Raw genomic sequence first — 17,710 nt, forward strand, 5'->3', positions numbered from 1 at the left:
TTTCCTCTCTCCTCGCATGGTTTCCTTGCGTCTCTCCATGCTTCACTGGTGGGAGGGACTACGATGCAAGGAAAAGACGCAAGTGAGGGAAACAGGGATGCAATTAAGAGTTTTGGCATGCACCCTTAGTTTAGCTCTGAGAATATCTAGTGAACGTACAGTGGACGTTTGTGCAGAAATAAATGCTGCAGCTCCTCCAGACCAACAGAGGTTTCCCGTGTGTTGTGAAGTGACGGGACTCTGCAGAGAGAAACGACCGCGTGCCGGTGTCTCCCTGTTCACTCCGGCTGCGGGTGGAGAGAACAGGAAGACACGCTGTGGAGCCCCGCTGCTGAAGCCTGCGCTGAGGCAGGAGGAGCAAAGTCTCAGCAGGGATTCATGGAGAGACCTTCATCTGGTCAGCTAACATTACTGCCAAGCAGGTGAACTATAGAGTGATATTGTGGTTTTAGCTGACGTCATGTCTATGGGTGCATGCCAAAGCCCCGTTTCCCTCACTTGCGTCTTAGTCCCTCCCACCAGGGAAGCATGGAGAGACGCAAGGAAACCATGCGAGGAGAGAGGAAACGAGGAAATACGATTTAAGAGCATTGAAATGTTGTTTCCTCTGAAGCGTCACGTGAAGCGACGTCCGTTTCTGATGACAGCAGCAGCTGATCACATCTGGATCAGCTGTCAGTCAGCTTTAACAGCTGTTTGTGTCTGAACTGTATTAGTACTAATAAAGACTCTCAGTTATTATCAGTGGCAGAGCAGCAGTGTTTTCTCCATTTCTACTGGCACAATATCTTTATATTATTTATTCATTATTAGTGTCAGTATTTATTGATATTCTGAAATTGAGTTCATTATTTAATAACCCAGAATAAGACTATGGTATCTTTTGAACACATTATTTATTGGGCTGAATGTTTCAGGGAAAATGTAAATGATGTAACTCATATCAAACCCGAGGTTCAGGAATTATCAGCCTCATGTGACTGAATGGAAATGAGGATAAATTATGTAAAAGGTGTTTGTTGCTGACAGACAGACTCTCCTTCTCTCTCTGACTTTAATAGCATCATTAATAGAAGTTAACGGGGGAAATAACAGATCATGAAAAGAAAAAACATTCTAATAAATTCCGTCATGTGATGCAAAGGGCCCAAAAATACTTTTTCCCATAGACTTACATTGGGAAAGAGATGTCTGTAACTCAGCGGATAATTTTTTTGAGGTGAATCAACTTCCCAGTACAAACACTCTAATAGCCCTTATTTAAAAAATTACATTTTTAAAGTTGTAAAACGCTCTAATAGCTGAATCTAGAGTTATTTCCCTTCCTCCGTTCATGTGAGTGAGACCCAGACCGAGGCTGGTGCGCAAGCCGTGACGTTGGGAACCCGTGACCGAGTCATGTGACCGAGCGGACGCTACTGCGCATGTTCCGTGTGCCCAAGATCCGGGTACTTTTCCAGACGGAAGTCGAGCCAATTTAGGCTTCATGTGCCACTGAGCAACTTTCAGAGGAATGAACGTTGTCCGCCATGTTGCACCGCCATGTTTCTACATTAGCCCAGAACGGACAAACTCTGTTAACCTTTCCTGCTTGGGCCGGAGTCGATAACGTTACTCGCTCCCCCGTCGCCGCTGCTCTCTCTCTCTTGCTTCACCACTCATTTCACACTCTACGCACTGGCTCTATACCGCCGTAGCTCTCCAACACGCTTGATGGCACACGGGAGAGGCTTCAGTTGGTTGCCATCTCCTCACCCCACCGCTAGATACCTCCAGATCCTGCACACTGTTCCTTTAACACTACATCTTTTGTGATATTTTGCTCGGAGCATACATACTGTAGTTCTGACTTCTAATTATTCCTATTTCCCACCAGCACTATCTACTCACTGATGCATTTTAATTAGCCTTTTTTTTTTTTCAGTGAGGCGGCTTTTTGAGAGCAAACGGTCTCGGGGCCGTCGTACTGACAAACAGACTCCACATAAAGATAAGAGGCGATGCAGCACATGACAAACTGAAGACAAAGTAAACATAATAAGAGATTCGTAGCTGCTGTGTTTCTGCAGAAGATGATTTAGTAATCAGTGAACAGATAAATCCTTCAAATTGTACGGGGATCAACTCTGAAGTCTTTGCCAACTGTTTGTGATTTGTCATTCTGTAACAACACCTCTTCTGTGATCCAGCCTGCAGGTGGTTAGGCAATATCATGTGGCTTTATGATAACATAACTCAATAAGACAGCAGTAGATTTTATCAATTGAACTAATTTAGTTGAAGGTGCAGTGCAATAAAAATATTCATTTAATATCTATTGCTTCCTGAACCTGAAGCTCAGCAGTCAGCAACATGATAACTGGAGCCAAGCCGTAAACCGCTGCCACTGCTGCTCTCTGATCTGGTGTCCAAAGGGCAGGCAGAATGCAGCGGTGCAGTAACAACAAAGTGTGCTGTTATTATTGCTGAAAAGAGAGTCGGAAACACAGCCATGGCGGAGAATGAGGACCGGGGGAAACCTGTGGAGAGGAGAGGGGTGAGTGAGGTGTGATTATCACCACCGTCACAACCATGTTTGTGTGAGAAAATGTGGTGAAATCAGTATGTTTGTGTTGTAAAAAAGAGGTTTCACATAGTGCGCTGATTTCCCCCTGACAGAGGTTAACTGTGGTCCTGGTGTTAGCGACGCTCATATCTGCATTTGGTTCATCATTCCAGTACGGTTACAACGTGGCTGTGATCAACTCTCCATCACCGGTAAGCAAAGAAACTTCACAATGATATTACAGAATATGATGAGGTGTCTGTATCAGCGTTGTCCTGCTCTCTTTAGTTCATGCAGCAGTTCTACAACACCACCTACATGGAGCGTTACGGCACACCGATGGAGGAGAACTTCCTAACTCTGCTGTGGTCTCTCTCGGTGTCCATGTACCCGCTAGGAGGCTTCTTCGGCTCCCTGCTGGTGGCCCCGCTGGTCAACAAACTAGGGAGGTAATATGTCACATTCATCACGCGCTATAAAAAACCTACACTTGTTTGTCTAACTTTAAATGCATCGACAGGAAGGGCACCCTCCTCTTCAACAACATCTTCTCCATCGTCCCCGCCGTGATGATGGGAGTCAGCGAGATCGTCGAGTCCTATGAGATCATCATCGTGGCGAGGTTCATCGTGGGCATCTGTGCAGGTCAGATCTGTTCAAAACGTTCTAGTCATCTAGAGAGTCATTTTTATGCATCTTTGAGTTTTCTGTGTGCAGGTCTCTCATCCAACGTGGTGCCCATGTATCTGGGAGAACTCGCTCCCAAAAACCTGAGGGGAGCCCTTGGCATCGTACCGCAGCTCTTCATCACCATCGGCATCCTCAGCGCTCAAGTGCTGGGCATCAGACACATACTGGGCAACAGCACAGGTAAACCTTCATTGGTTAGAAGCACATTAAGGATGCAAAACCCAGCCGGTTCAGTGATGAACAAACCAAACCGTGGGCTTTTTTAACCACTGCACCACTATTAAAGGTACAGTCTGTAGGATTTGGCGGCATCTAGTGGTGTGGTTGCAGATTGCAACCAACTGAGTACGCCTACGCTCACTCCTCCCTTTCCAAGACTGTGGTAACGTGAGCCGCTGAGTGCAAAACCGTGGTAACGCTGTTTCACCTTGCTCAGACCCACAATAGACCCGTTTTTGTCTTTTTTTTAGGGGGGTACAGGGGGTCTTTAGGGGGAGATAGCAGGTCAACAGTAGACGTCACATAGAAGTGGTGTGCATCATCTGAAAGCTGGGAACCTGAAGAGTAATTTGAGATGCAGCTCAGCACAGTGTGTCAAGTTGTTCTAGTCATAAATCAGAAATAAATTGAAATTAAATAAATGAATTAAATTAAATTGTATAAGGGTTTAGAACATTATGATTGAAGTATATGATGTCCATGCCCATGCTTATTTATGTCTCAAGAGTTGTTGCAGTAACTTTTTAATCTGTCGAGAATTGATAAAAAATGAATAAATAATCCCTCCAAAATACCACATTAAGACACTAAGACCTCGAGGAACACCGTAGAGAAAGCCATGCTGTGATTTGGGATCAAAAACGTTTGACATTTTTGCAAGAATTGCATTTTTTGGCGATTGGATGGTGAGCACTTCTGCTGTGTAAACTGCTCAGAAACCCCCTTATTGTCAATCTAGCTAGGCAAGCCATCCATCCTCTGAATGCTCTAGGTCTCTAGTTTGTGGCTGTAAGTCTCATGAGGCTGTGATTATCCTAGAGGTCACCACAGGTCATTTTATACAGGGATGTCAAGAAACATCATCACACATGAATACAGTTGGGCTCATTGGATCCACAAGAGTCTCAGCTTTACAGTGATACCCAATTTATGTAATTCTAAGACTGTTTAGGGACCCCAGGATGCAGAAATATTCAAACACACCATTTTAGAATAGGATAAAATTACACATTTATACTGCATGACTCAGTACAGAGCTTTTCTGTTTCTGTTCCCTCTGTATCCAGGCTGGACCCTCATGCTGGGTTTGACCGGCATCCCCGCCCTGATAGAGCTCCTGTTGCTGCCCTTCTTCCCAGAGAGCCCCAGGTACATGCTCATCCAGAGAGGAGACGAGGAGACGGCAAAGAGAGCGCTGCAGCGTCTGCGCGGCGGGGACGACGTGGACGCCGAGCTGTCAGAGATGCGTCTGGAGGACCAGTCGGAGAAGGCCGAGGGCCACCTGTCTGTGCTCAGCCTGCTGTCCCAGCGCTCCCTTCGCTGGCAGCTGGTCTCCATCATCGTCATGAACATGGGCCAGCAGCTGTCGGGGGTTAATGCGGTGAGCCGGGTCTGCTGACCCACTGATGACTTCACTGTTTCCAAATCCAATTCCAAATCCTACAAACTGCACCTTCAAACAACAATTTCTTCTGTTAAGTCATTTTCAGCTGCACTGTTGCATCCTCCTTCTCATGTTTAAACTCTGTGCTAATTATTTAACAATCATGCATCTCTCTCTCTCTCCCTCCTCAGATCTACTACTACGCAGACAGCATATACGGCTCAGCAGGAGTCAAGCAGAATGACATCCAGTACGTCACAGTGGGAACGGGTGCAGTGAACGTCTTCATGACCATAGCTGCTGTAGGTATCTACACACGTCTGTTTGATCATATCAGCAGGAGACAATAGGTCTGAACAGGGGTTTCTGTTTCTCCAGGTCTTCATCGTGGAGGCGTCAGGACGACGGCTGCTCCTCCTCTGTGGTTTTGGGATCTGCTGTGGAGCCTGTGTGCTGCTCACTGTCGCTCTCAACTTCCAGGTACCAACCATGTGAACGCCTCAGTGTGTCTCAACATGCTACTCTGCTGTCCTCTAGTGGTTCAGCATGCTGTACAAAAATAATCTGCTGTTGTCAGATGTCATGAGGTTTCTCAACCTTGAGGTCAGGAGATTTATTCTAGAGACTGAGTCATGCGAGACTTTTAAAGACAGGTGACACATTCTTTGTTGCTATGGCTCAACATATTTGAAACAATGATAATGAGATTAAAGGGATAGTTCGGGTGTTTCTCAGTGGGGTTGTATGAGGTCCATAGTCAGTGTATTACCAACAGTAGATGACGGTCAGTGTGCCCCCAGCGTTGAGAAACAGACAGGAGCACCAGAGCAAAGCAACACAGTGCTGTGGACGGGGACGGCAGAAAAACATATTTTAGGCCACAGAAAAAAAGCTCAACGAAAAAAATTTACATCCGTTCCAATGTACACTATATTTAGAATATTTTCCGATGGCAAAGTGAACTGAAAGTTTACTGTATACTATACTGTTTTTGTTAGCCTGCTGGCTTTGGAGCGAGCGTCGATAAGTTTCACATTCAGTTCAGTTCCCCGTCGGAAAGGAGAAGGAAAAAGCTGTCTGACACCGGCAAGATAAAGCGGTGAAAATATTCTAAATTTAGCATACACTTAAACAGATATCGATTCCGCCCCCATGTTTGAAAGAAACGCAGCAAAAGAGCCTTATGAGATGCCTCTATGGTAGATAAAACAAAGTGCCCAATAGGGTGCCCTTTCATTGGAGAAAACGTGATGAAGTACCCTCTTGGATGCCCATATGGTTAGTAAAACATGATAAAATGCCCTCTAGGGCGCCCTTCCAGTGGAGAAAAAGAGATGTAGTGCACTAATGAGTGCCCCTTAAATGGAGAAAATATGATGCAGTGCCACATAGGCTGCCCTACATGATAGAAAACTTGCTGTGCGCTGGTGCCCCACCGCATGCAGCTGTGGGGCAACCCTTTTATTTTTTTTATATATATAGCTATATATATATCTATACTGTATATATATATCTATATATCTAAATAGATATAGATATATAGATATGTGTGTATATACACTGATCAGCCATAACATTAAGACCACTGACCGTGGAGGCCCCACCTCACAACTTCGAGGACTTAGAGGATCTGCTACTGACGGCTTTTTGTGCCAGATACCACAGCAGACCTTCAGAGGTCTAGTGGAGTCCATGCCTCGACAGGTCAGGGCTGTTTTGGCGGCAAAAGGGGGACCTATTACTCAGTATTAGGCAGGTGGTCATAATGTTATGGCTGATCGGTGTATATGTTTGGTAGCAGGTGTGCAGGTGTGCAGGTGTGCAGGTGTGCAGGTGTGTGTCAGGTGAATGTGAAAGGCAGGAACACACTGAGGACACAGAGAGGACATACGCAGAAAAAAGTAGTGAATCAATGATAGAATGGGAAAAAAGCACAAAAAAATAAGAGAACCGTCTCTTTAAAGCTGAATGTCAGCACTTTTAACCCCGTGGTCCAGTGTGCTGGTTCACAAAGCCAAAACAACAGGAAATGCGTCACTGTGCTACAATTCTTCCTGGACTGTAATTTAAATACAGTATACATTTAGAGCTCCGTCTGGAAAATGAATGTGATGACTTGACATCTATATTTGCTGGGGTCGTGAGAACTTGGAGACATGAAAACAGAGTCGCCCACCACTAAAGTATGAGAAAACACTGACCATCAGACAACCACAAAACCAGCGGGCCCCCCTGTAACCCTGTAACCCTGTAATCTCACCTGGATCCAACGTCTTCAGACTGGCTCAGTGGGCTTAAGTCCTCCTACACGGTGCAGCTGTCTCCTGTTAGAAAGCATCAACACGTTAATGTTAACAGCAGCTTTGTGTTGACAGGAGAGCGTGACGTGGATGCCCCAAGTCAGCATCGCCTGTGTCATCATCTACGTCATAGGACACGCCATAGGACCCAGTGAGTCTGACCCCGCCGGTGGTTATTTACACACACACGCTGATGACAAGCGGGCGGTCCATTAGCTGAAGTGTTGTTTGGATGTGACCAGACATGTAATGATATATGTTGTAAATCTGAGACATGAGCATCCTCAACCGTGACCCCGGAGAGTGATGATGTGTCTCGAGTGTTTTGGTTGTGGTTAACCACATCTGTGTGCTCTCCAGGTCCCATTCCTTATGTGGTGACCACCGAGATGTTCAGGCAGTCGGCCAGGCCTGCGGCCTTCATGGTCGCGGGCTCCGTCCACTGGCTCTCCAACTTTACCGTGGGCCTCGTCTTCCCCTTCCTAGAGGTCAGTTACACAACTTCTAGGAACTCTTACGCTGAGGGGAACGAAAGGTTGTTATGTAATCAGTTACAGATGTTTTTAAGTATAAACAGCGAGGAAATCAAATCACATCCTGACTGTGATCATTTATATTGTTTTTTTTATACTTAATTTTTTACTTCAGTGTGTACTGTTCTGTCTTATATGACGGAGTATTTGGGCCACATTGAGGGGAAAAAAATCTGAGATTTCTAGAATAAAGTTGTTATTTAATGAGAATAAAGTCATACTATTTTAAGAAAGAAAAGGCGTAATATTACGAGAATAAAGTCATAACTTTCCAAGGAAAAAGGTCATTTCCTCCTCCACAAAAGAGTCAGTTCCTCCATCAGGTCCGTGTGATTCTTTCTTCAGAATAAACGCAGTTTCTTGCACAATCTTTTCAATGTCCTGATACTGATGATGATGTGGTGCTGATGTGCCAAAAGATGAAGTATTTGGTTATTTGTGAAACCTAAACTAAAGTATAACGTCTCAAGATGCTCCACGTTCCTCATTTTCACACAGCTGCTCTATTTCCCCTCTAAAATAACACGTAAAATTACTACTTTATAATATTATGACTTTATTCTCATAATATTATGACTTTATTCTTTAAATCTCAGATACATTTTTTTCCCCTCAATGTGGCCCTAATACTCCGTCGTAGTCTTGTGATTGGCAAACAACCGTTTAAATTAACCCAACAAATGAAAGTTTGAATCTGTCAAGCATCAAACTCACAATTTAAAACAATATCATTGTTATACTGCAACAACCAATCAGACAGGAGACAAATACACCAATCACTAATTGATAATAAACATATTTAAAATGAGAAAAACAATGTATCTGAAAGCCACATTCTTTGGAAATACACACATTCACTTTTTTGCCAATTGGATGAGAACATCGGTAACACATTGATGCATCTGAAATCCCAGACTAACATGCGATTTAGTACTGTGAGATATTTTGATATGTCCCAAACCTTAGTATGAAACCAATAGTACATGAATTGCATACTATTTCTGGTGAAATATTACAGTATGCAACGCTGGACACTACAGTGGCATAAATATCCCACAATGCAATGCAGTAGTAGTAGAAGACAACGTTCATAATAGACGTTGACGGAGAGCTCTGTAACGTCAATAACGCTTCAGTTTAACTGTAAGTATAAGATTTCACTAGACGTAATATTTTCATTTTTATGCCTCCTTGCCGGTGACATCCGTCTCCAGAGGCATTATGTTTTGGGGTTGTCCGTCTGAGAATGGACGGACGGACGTCTGGTCCATTCTAAATGAGACTTTCTTGACTTCCAAAGTTATCTTTTAAACTGACAAACATCACGTGTGATTCATGGCGTAATTCAAACGGGATCAAAAAAATATTTCTCTCTCTCTGTTGACCACGGTCATATTTTTTCCAAAACAAGGTCCCATGGTGGTCCACCGGAAGGGGCGGGACTTCGGCTCTCTATCTCACATTTAGCACCTTTAAATCTTATTTAACACGTGTTGGCGTACAAGTATGATTTTGAGACATCACAACTAGTTTAGAAGCCAATCATGGTCCTAAACTTAGACAAGTGTGATGTTCTTCTAGCAGATGTAGCGTTTGTCCCTGTTTATTAGGAGTACTTCGGTTCTTCAGTGTGTCTTTTCCAACGGACCGAGTGGCGTAATCTTAGAGGTTAACACACCCATTAGGCTCGTGTCATGTTTACTTCATCTCAAGACTTAATCATCAAACCACAAAGCAAACAATGGAGGAATTTGTTTGAGTTACAGAAACCAAAACCGAGCATATTTACAACGTTTCATCCTCTCCTCCCTCCTTCTCCCTCCCTCCCTTCCTTCAGAGAGGTCTGGGCCCCTACAGCTTTATCATTTTCTCCTTCGTCTGTCTGGTCACGCTGATCTACATCTGGCTGGTGGTCCCGGAGACCAAGAATAAGACCTTCCTGGAGATCTGCCAGATGTTCGCCGAGAGGAACAAAGTTGAGATCAAACTGGGTGACGGGGATCTGCCGCTGAAGGGGAGCAAAGAAAGCCTGGAGGATGCGGAGAGGGTCACGACCTTCTGAATGGAAGCATTCAGAGGAGAGGAAGTCTTCACTCTGGGGGAGGATTGACTGTCTTAATTTAGCCTCCTATTTTCCATTTCACAAGGAATCTTTGCACAATCTGTTTTTGTGGCTTTAAGCTCTTTGTGCAGTTCAATACCTTAAAGTTAAGCCTTATATAGGTAAGAATGAGTCATTAAACAAACCAATAAGTCACATGTAAGCCTTTATTGATATGAATACAAGACATGGCTGAAGCTATAAGACACAGTTTGCATTAAATATTGACTTACAGGTGCCTGAAAGACATTTTATCCTTCATTACATACACATTTTAAATCCCCACCACCAGCAGTGATATTTTGGTTTATTGCAGCTCATTATTAAAGCTCATGTGACCAGACGCAGCTCTTCAGGAGCATCTGTACTCGCTGTCCAGCTGCACCCCTCCAAACAGACTGAGTTTGGTGGTTCCCCAGCTGAACACGTTTCCCACCACGGTGTTGTTTCTCTCACATGACATCTGGTCCCGGATATCTGCTGTGGTCAGCACATAGTCCCACACGTTGACATCAGTCATCTTACCCACAAAGGCGTCCGCGTTGGAGATGCCCAGTAATCCGTCCTGGTCTTTGCCCACGATGAACACACCGCCGGGGCTTACCGTGTAACCGCTCTTCAGGTACCGCTGCTCCCCCACCATGCCGTTGATCCACAGCTCCGCGCCACCGGTGTGGGACGACCACGTGACGCAGTAGTTGGCCCAGTCGTGGGACTTGAAGTTGTACGGCAGGTTGACGAACTCGTTGCCGATCCAGAGGCCCACCTCCCTGGAGTTTTTGTCCTCGCCGATGGAGATCATCAGCTCGTTGTCGTTGCCGTTGCTGGCGTAGGAGATGACGGTATGGACGCCCTGGAGCTGAGGCAGCACGTGCATGCAGATGGTGAAGGAGGCCAGCTCCATGGGATGGCTGAGGCGGGCTAAGGCGTAACTCCCAGAGTTTTTCTCCTCGAAGTTGAGCACCAGAGGAAACAGAGCGCGAGGTTCTGAGGAAAACGGGAAAAAAAGAATCAGGCTGGAGAGCGAGAAATATCTATCTACCTTTAATCATTAACGGTCACAAATAGAGCGCTGCAAGGATGACACATTTATGTAGGCCAACCAGGAAGTCAGCATCGCCCTGGTTCCCTCAACAAAAGCCAATTGTTCCATTGGGTTTTTGGATTATTGCAGGAAATAAACTCTGTGGCAAACACACGCTTATGATACTGACATGCTTTGTTCCGCAAGATAATCTCCACAAGTTAACACCACTTTGTGATGTTTGAAGCGTAAATGCAATCACCAGAAGTAAATTATAGCTAGAAGCAAACTACACCACGGTCATATGAGGGTGAGTATACACAACGAGGCTGTAAAGGCGGACGAGTCGGCGTGAAGACGTTTAGTAGTCTCATTTATAGGACGGAATATTAGGGCCACATTGAGGGAAAATAAATAAATCTCAGATTTCAAGAATAAAGTCGTAATATTACGAGAAAAAAGTCATAATATTATAAAGTAGTAATTTGACGTGTTATTTTAGAGGGGAAAAAGAGCAACTGTGCCGCCTGTGTGAAAATGAGGAACATGGAGCATCTTGTGAAGTTATACTTTAGTTTAGGTTTCACAAATAACCAAATACTTCATCTTTTGTTACATCAGCACCACATTATCATCAGTATCAGGACCTTGAAAAGATTGTGCAAGAAACTGTGTTTATTCTGACGAAAGAACCACAGGAACCTGATGGTGAAACTACCTCTTTTGTGGAAAACAAAATTACTTTTATTCCTCGTAAAGTTATGACTTTGTTCTCGAAATCTCCGATTTTTTTTCCCCCTCAATGTGGCCCTACTACTAGCCACTTGTTAGCAACAGCCTTTTTTAAGACACGTAAAAGCTTCAAAATTCACAAGTGGGATATTTACTTATTTTGTGTCGTAGAACAAAACTTTGAAATGTCTCCAGCTTGTGTTAACCACAGACCTTATTTCAGCCATCTACTGTAACTAAAAACCCATCAAAAAAGAACATTGAGTTTCAGACGAGGGAACAGGAAGTGCTAAAATGTTGACTCCTTTCCAGGTTTCAGGACTCATTCCTGCAGCACAGATTTAGATTTAATCAGAAAACCAAGGATTTACCATATCTGGTAGGCCTTGAGTTGCGAAGTCCACCTTAAGGGAATAAGTAAGAACGAGAGTAAATATAGACGTTTTCTCTTTCACATCTCACCATCTTCAGCCGTTTTTATGACTCACCTGAATGCATGTGCTTTCCAAGAGACGTTATCAGACCCTCGATCTTCAGGAGCTTGGATTCAATCTCATCTTGACGACAAAATGCTGCAAAGGTCAAAAGGTGAATGAAAATGACGTCGTGCCCCCACATCAGTTCTGAGGAATAGATGGCAACACCCTGTTTTGTAATCATACTGCCGCAACAAGCTACATACTTCCTTTTCCGAGGCGCGGCAGGAAGGACGACTCCACCACACGGCTGTTGAGAGGCTGAGCGATGCGGTAGTCATTCCACAGCGTCTTGTTGTCCATGTCCATCAGGGTGCTCTCCAGTTTCCTGATCTGGACACAACAGAGAAGAAGAGAAAGCTGTGACGTAGCGCCACATAATTCTCCTTCATATCAGCTGTTTTGTAACTTCCTGTCCGCCGTACCTGGTTGTGTGAGAGCGTGATGGGAGTGTCGAACACGGTCCAGAGGATGCTCTCGTAGCAGGGCGGCGTGGTGAGGGAGCCCTGGTACCTGAAGAAGTGGTTGAGGTTCTCGGGGAGCATGGAGCGCACGTCGATGCTCGGTATGGTCATGGACTGACCTGTGAAGATCACGTTAAAGTCACGTTAGACTCAAACAGACACACTAAGGTCGGTTAATTTACATGTGCTGCAGTAACTCACCGGCATATTTGATTTTGGCCAGAGTGGAGATGAAATCGCTGTAGTAGGTGTTCTCAAAATGCCCGTCCTGAAAGGAAAAACAGAAGTGTGTGTAAGCGGCTGACTTGACTATGACTTGCCCCAAACTGCACGTGATTATCATAAAGTGGGCATGTCTGTAAAGGGGAGACTCGTGGGTACCCGAAGAACCCATTTTCATTCACATATCTTGAGGTCAGATGTCAAGGGACCCCTTTGAAAATGGCTATGCCGGTTTTTCCTTGCCAAAATGTAGCGTAAGTTTGGAGCGTTATTTAACCTCCTTCGCGACAAGCTAGTATGACATGGTTGGTACGAATGGATTCATTAGGTTTTCATATCATACCAGTATCTTCACTCTAACTTTAAGACCCTATAAATTGGAAGCTGCTAGGCATGTATTATGCGGTTGTGTTACATGGTGACATCACCATGTTACGGAAGAAAAGGCGGGACTTCAATCAAGGCATTTCAGGCGGTTCAGGAGCCTGTGGAGGAGAGTAACTCCCTTTGTTGTGGACTTTGGGCTTTGTAACTTTGCAGACATTTTACATGCACAACAAACTATGTAACACACTAAAGGAGAGGGGAAAAGTATAATAGGACCCCTTTAAGATCTAGGAACACAGCAACATCACTGCTATGGTCTGTCAGGGCAGGAAACATCAGACAGGTTGTAAACAAGGCAAAGGTTTCAGATTATCTAAAATACTTTATTTGGATCTAACACCAAACGTGGATGTCCATAATAAAACTCTAAGAAAACTGTGTGTTGGACACAAAAGGTCAAAGTTGAACCAAGATGTCAGTCTGTAAACTATGATGGATGTTTTTAACGTACGCCTTGGTTGAATTAATCGTGTTACATCCTGTCTGATCATGTGACTGTTGGTGTTTTTGTTTCCCTATCTGACTTCTTTTTAAGTGACAAGTTCCCAGGTAAGTGATTAACTGGAAACGTCGGTGAATCATTTGTTCCTAAATGAGTTCGTCCAAACAGCTCTAACTCTCAGTTACACTCTGTGCCGCTATCACGGCGGATGGATGCCAGCGGACGCGTTGCTACAGCGATGACCTCTCGCTGCTGAGAGCGGCTGACTGTCTGAGACCCCGGAGCATTCCTCTGGAAACAAGCTCATAAATGTGAATTAACTCTCTATAGAGCCTTTAACCCAGCAGGATGACCCAAACAAAGTCTCATACACTTCAAAGGCCATTTGGTAATCATTTTATCACTACAAAGACTTTTCCTTTTGTAGGCTTCCTAAAGCAGAACTAATGATCATTTATCAGAAACAGTGTTGACATCCTGTGTAATCTAGATGTTGAAAACCTTGGTGGTCACACAAAGCAGAAGGAAAGGGAACAAAAGTATTTGTGGCTTACATACATCATAGAAAAATGCGAGCACTGCCAGCCCGTCTGGCTTATCTCTGGCTTCAGTGAAGCTCTTGTACTTGTCAGAATTGTAATGGACGACATGGAGCTGAAAGACAAGGTGGAAATGTCAGAACAGGTTAGGAGACAAAATATGCAACACGTTCTCATCCCAACTCGTCACATACTGACGCTTTGTCAGACCCCTCGACGTCACTTTTTCCATCGCACTAAACACGTGCTTAACGACCCCTCGGCGCCACTTTTCTGTCGCAGTTAACACGTGCTTAATGTTAATTTAACAAAACCACTTGCTTAGGTTCAGGCAACAAAGCTACTTAGTTAGGTTTAGGAAAACACAACATGGTTCAGCTTAAAATTACGACGTATTTACAGTGTATTTAATGGCCTGATAACAGTCGAATTGGATGCAGATGCAGTGACAATGCATCTGTATTTCACACCCTCGGAATGAGAACGGGCTGCCCAATGACCTGCTTTTCAAATGGAAAGATCTTTACTAAGAGGCTAACATTTACTAATTAACTTTACATTTAAAAAACAAGGATATTAAGGCTGATTTAGAAGCATATCCAAACCTCTGCCATGTAGCGGATGCCGTCGATGGTGTGCTCCGCTCCGCTGGCCTCCAGGTCCCAGCCGCCCCAGTGCAGGTGCATCTGGACAGCTGTGTATTTCCCTGGGAGGCCCTCAGTGATCACCATAGTGGGAGGCAGGTCAATTTGAACTGATGGAAACATAAAAATACTCAGATTATAATAAAAAACCCAAAAGATTCAGCATAGAAATCACGAATTGTATTGAAATGTATTTCCTCTCCTCCAGGCGGCCATTGGCTTCCGTATTAATATTTTTCAAGACTTGTCTGAGTTGTGCAATCCACCACAGAGAACATAAAGTGTGCAATGATTTTCGTCAAACCTTTTTATTATTGATGAGAAGTGATGCTGTGCAGACCTTTCAAATAAAATCATGCAACAATATTGGTGATCTGCTTTGGAAAAATTTGCAGATTTGATGCTCACTGTTATGGATTACACAACTCCAGAAAGGTTTGAGAATTGAGTTTTACATCATAAAGAAATTAGGGCTGTCAAAGTTAATGTGATAATAGCACGTTAACGCCTATTTGTTTTAACGCCACTAATTTCTTTAACACATAACTTGCAATTTTTAGGTTGTAGCGGGCTCAGGCGAGGAAAACTGTCATGGCCATTTTCAAGGTGTTCCTTGACCTCTGACCTCAAGATATGTGAAAGAAAATGGGTTCTATGGGTACCCACGAGTCTCCCCTTTACAGACACGCCCACTTTATGATAATCACATGCATAATCAGCACACTGACAGTTGTTGTTGCCTGTTGGGCTGCAATTTGTCATGTTATGATATGAGCATATCTTTTTATGTTAAATGCAGTACTTGTGAGGGTTTCTGGACAATATTTGTCATTGTTTTTAGTTGTTAATTGATTAATATTTACATACATTTGCATAAAGCAATCATATTTTTCCACACCCATGTTGATAAGAGTATTAAATACTTGACAAATCTCCCTTTAAGGTGCATTTTAACAGTTAAAAAATGTGTGATTAATTGCAATTAAATATTTTTAATCAATTTTCAGCCCTAAAAACAATGAAAATATACTTTGAGACATTTTAAATTCTTGACAATAAAATGGTCAGTCACATAAAGTTTGGTTTATAGTTCAGATATGAGATGGAATGGTCCTTTAACAGTGAACAACAGTTGAATTGAATTAAAAAGAAAACCTATATAAATAAATAATATGTGCACAGTTTCACCAGGAGGCATCATATATATATATATATATATTTTTTTACAATATTTATCAAAAGCATAAAACACAATAGAAGCCGACAGTTTATTTCCATTGTGGCCCTTTTAACCAGTTAGTAGTTAATATTGAGGTTGAGTGATTTTCTCTTACCGGAGTGTCCGTTGTTGGACATCTGGAAGGTTCCTTGCTGAGCATCGTATCCATTGAGCTCCAGCTGCAGCATGTCTGGGTTGAATCTCACGCTGCGCCTCTGGATGTCTATGGGGGACTGCTTTTTACCACCACATGCCGGGTACTTGGTGGGCCAGTGCATCTGGTCCAAAGCTCCCTCTGTGGGAAAAAAAAAAAAAAAAATCAAAAGTATTATCACATTGTTAAAAAAAATCAGATGAATTTAGGGAGCGACCTTTTATTGTAAGAGATCTGCCCTGGGAGTGTAATAAACTAGGTCGAACAGAGGACTTGCTCAACTGGATATTATGACAGCTGATGGGTATTTCCCAACAGTATTCACTCCCAAATCATTCTGCCCTACTGCCGAGCTGAATACACCTAATAATATGTCCTCTTGACAGTAATTATGAGGTATTTGAATAGAGCAGCTAAGTGCCTCGAGTGAATGCTGAAAAGGAACAACTTGGCAGCTTTAAATCAAACCTTTCAGCCACTTCTGGTGTTTAGGAGCAACAGCTGATTTTTAAAAAATACAAAAAATGTATTAAATGTTAAAAAGCCTACCTGTGTATGTCCAGTGAATCCCATCATGAGGAATCCCAGCACTGACACAGACACAGACCAAAACAGCAGAGACCAACAGAGAGAAGAGCTCCATTGCTGTGTCTCTGGCTCCTTCACACAGGACACACTGACACCTCAGAGGTTTTCTCTCTGGATTTAAACTGCGAGTGGAGGGAGGTGTTGAAACCTCTGCCTGTAAACGCCCAGAGCTCTGCCCAGCAGCCCCAAAGTGACAGGAAAGGAACTGGCTCATCTACAATATGTTTTTTTAAAGTTGAAATGTTACCATTCTACTCCTATTGTAGAATTAAACTACATGTTATCATTTAAATACCCCAAATAAATGATTTGTTTTGTCTTTGAGGATGAAAGTTAGAGGTCTTATTGTTAACATTTTTAAGTAGTTTTTTTTTTTTAAATAATACATCTACAAAGCCTTTAGAAAGATGCCGAATAAAAGTATGGCTTTTCCTGGAAAAAAAATATTATGATTGTGAATTAATTTTAAAAATTATGGCGGGTCCAAAGTTAAATGTCCCATATTATAAAAAAGAGAGATCTTCATGTTTTTTTTATTATAAAGCAAGCTTAAGTCCTTTATAAATACTGTGAAAGTATCGAAACACTCAATCCACAGGGAAATACACACAGCCCGTATTCAGAAACTCTGCATTTGAAACAAGCCGTCAGGATTTCTGCCCATTTGTGATGTCACGAAGCAACAATATTTAGACCCTTGACTCAATTTTAAACGTAAACATTCTAAATGTGTCCCTGTTTATTTCCTGTTGCAGTGTATGTGAATAACATCAGCTGAAGTAAACATGGACCCAAGCTGTTGCCTAGCAACACAATTCTTTTGCAATTCCGTTGCAATTCCGTCAAAATGCGCTAAAACGGAGCGTTTTACACAGAGGGTAAATACAGGCATATTCAGGCTGACAGTATGAGGAAAATAAAGGGTTTTTTGAACATTACAGCATGTAAACATGTTCTAGTAGAAACACAAAATACAAGTATGAACCTGAAAATGAGCACAATATGGGACCTTTAATGTTTTGTTTATCTCTGTGGAAGATATCTGAC

General features: G+C 43.1%; 2 protein-coding genes across 5 annotated transcripts; one reads left to right on the top strand and one right to left on the bottom strand.

Moving 5' to 3' along the window:
- The first annotated feature begins 168 nt into the window (after positions 1–168).
- Positions 169–10,011, top strand: LOC119490232 (solute carrier family 2, facilitated glucose transporter member 5-like). 3 transcript variants are annotated; one of them, XM_037773494.1, is made up of 12 exons: positions 169–422; positions 2,337–2,545; positions 2,659–2,757; positions 2,834–2,994; positions 3,066–3,190; positions 3,263–3,415; positions 4,522–4,835; positions 5,030–5,140; positions 5,217–5,318; positions 7,214–7,289; positions 7,499–7,626; positions 9,509–10,011. In XM_037773494.1, exons 2-12 carry the CDS (start codon positions 2,492–2,494, stop codon positions 9,731–9,733), a joined length of 1,548 nt encoding a protein of 515 aa, XP_037629422.1. In that variant the 5' UTR covers positions 169–422; positions 2,337–2,491; the 3' UTR covers positions 9,734–10,011. The 3 variants fall into 3 exon arrangements, with proteins under 3 accessions (XP_037629422.1, XP_037629423.1, XP_037629424.1); XM_037773495.1 differs by lacking the exon at positions 169–422 and having other exon boundaries at positions 1,628–2,536; XM_037773496.1 differs by lacking the exons at positions 169–422; positions 2,337–2,545; positions 2,659–2,757 and having other exon boundaries at positions 2,859–2,994; positions 3,070–3,190.
- On the bottom strand, positions 9,922–16,884 carry ca6 (carbonic anhydrase VI). 2 transcript variants are annotated; one of them, XM_037773492.1, is made up of 10 exons: positions 16,625–16,884; positions 16,037–16,216; positions 14,664–14,812; positions 14,078–14,173; positions 12,670–12,736; positions 12,430–12,587; positions 12,211–12,337; positions 12,017–12,100; positions 11,900–11,932; positions 9,922–10,759 (listed from the first exon to the last, which is right to left on the bottom strand). In XM_037773492.1, exons 1-10 carry the CDS (start codon positions 16,875–16,877, stop codon positions 10,125–10,127), a joined length of 1,782 nt encoding a protein of 593 aa, XP_037629420.1. In that variant the 5' UTR covers positions 16,878–16,884; the 3' UTR covers positions 9,922–10,124. The 2 variants fall into 2 exon arrangements, with proteins under 2 accessions (XP_037629420.1, XP_037629421.1); XM_037773493.1 differs by lacking the exon at positions 11,900–11,932.
- Positions 16,885–17,710: the final 826 nt, after the last annotated feature.

Source organism: Sebastes umbrosus, chromosome 6 (genome assembly GCF_015220745.1).
Source record: "Sebastes umbrosus isolate fSebUmb1 chromosome 6, fSebUmb1.pri, whole genome shotgun sequence".
NCBI lineage: Eukaryota > Metazoa > Chordata > Actinopteri > Perciformes > Sebastidae > Sebastes > Sebastes umbrosus.

Coding starts and splice junctions, on each gene's coding strand:
- LOC119490232 (XM_037773494.1), top strand. CDS start 2,492: ATGGCGGAGAATGAGGACCGGGGGAAACCTGTGGAGAGGAGAGGGGTG. Junction 2,546..2,658: donor AGAGGAGAGGGGTGAGTGAG/GTGTGATTATCA, acceptor TCCCCCTGACAG/AGGTTAACTGTGGTCCTGGT. Junction 2,758..2,833: donor TGATCAACTCTCCATCACCG/GTAAGCAAAGAA, acceptor TGCTCTCTTTAG/TTCATGCAGCAGTTCTACAA.
- ca6 (XM_037773492.1), bottom strand. CDS start 16,877: ATGAGCCAGTTCCTTTCCTGTCACTTTGGGGCTGCTGGGCAGAGCTCT. Junction 14,813..16,036: donor GTCCAACAACGGACACTCCG/GTAAGAGAAAAT, acceptor TGTTTCCATCAG/TTCAAATTGACCTGCCTCCC. Junction 12,101..12,210: donor GCCGCGCCTCGGAAAAGGAA/GTATGTAGCTTG, acceptor TGACCTTTGCAG/CATTTTGTCGTCAAGATGAG.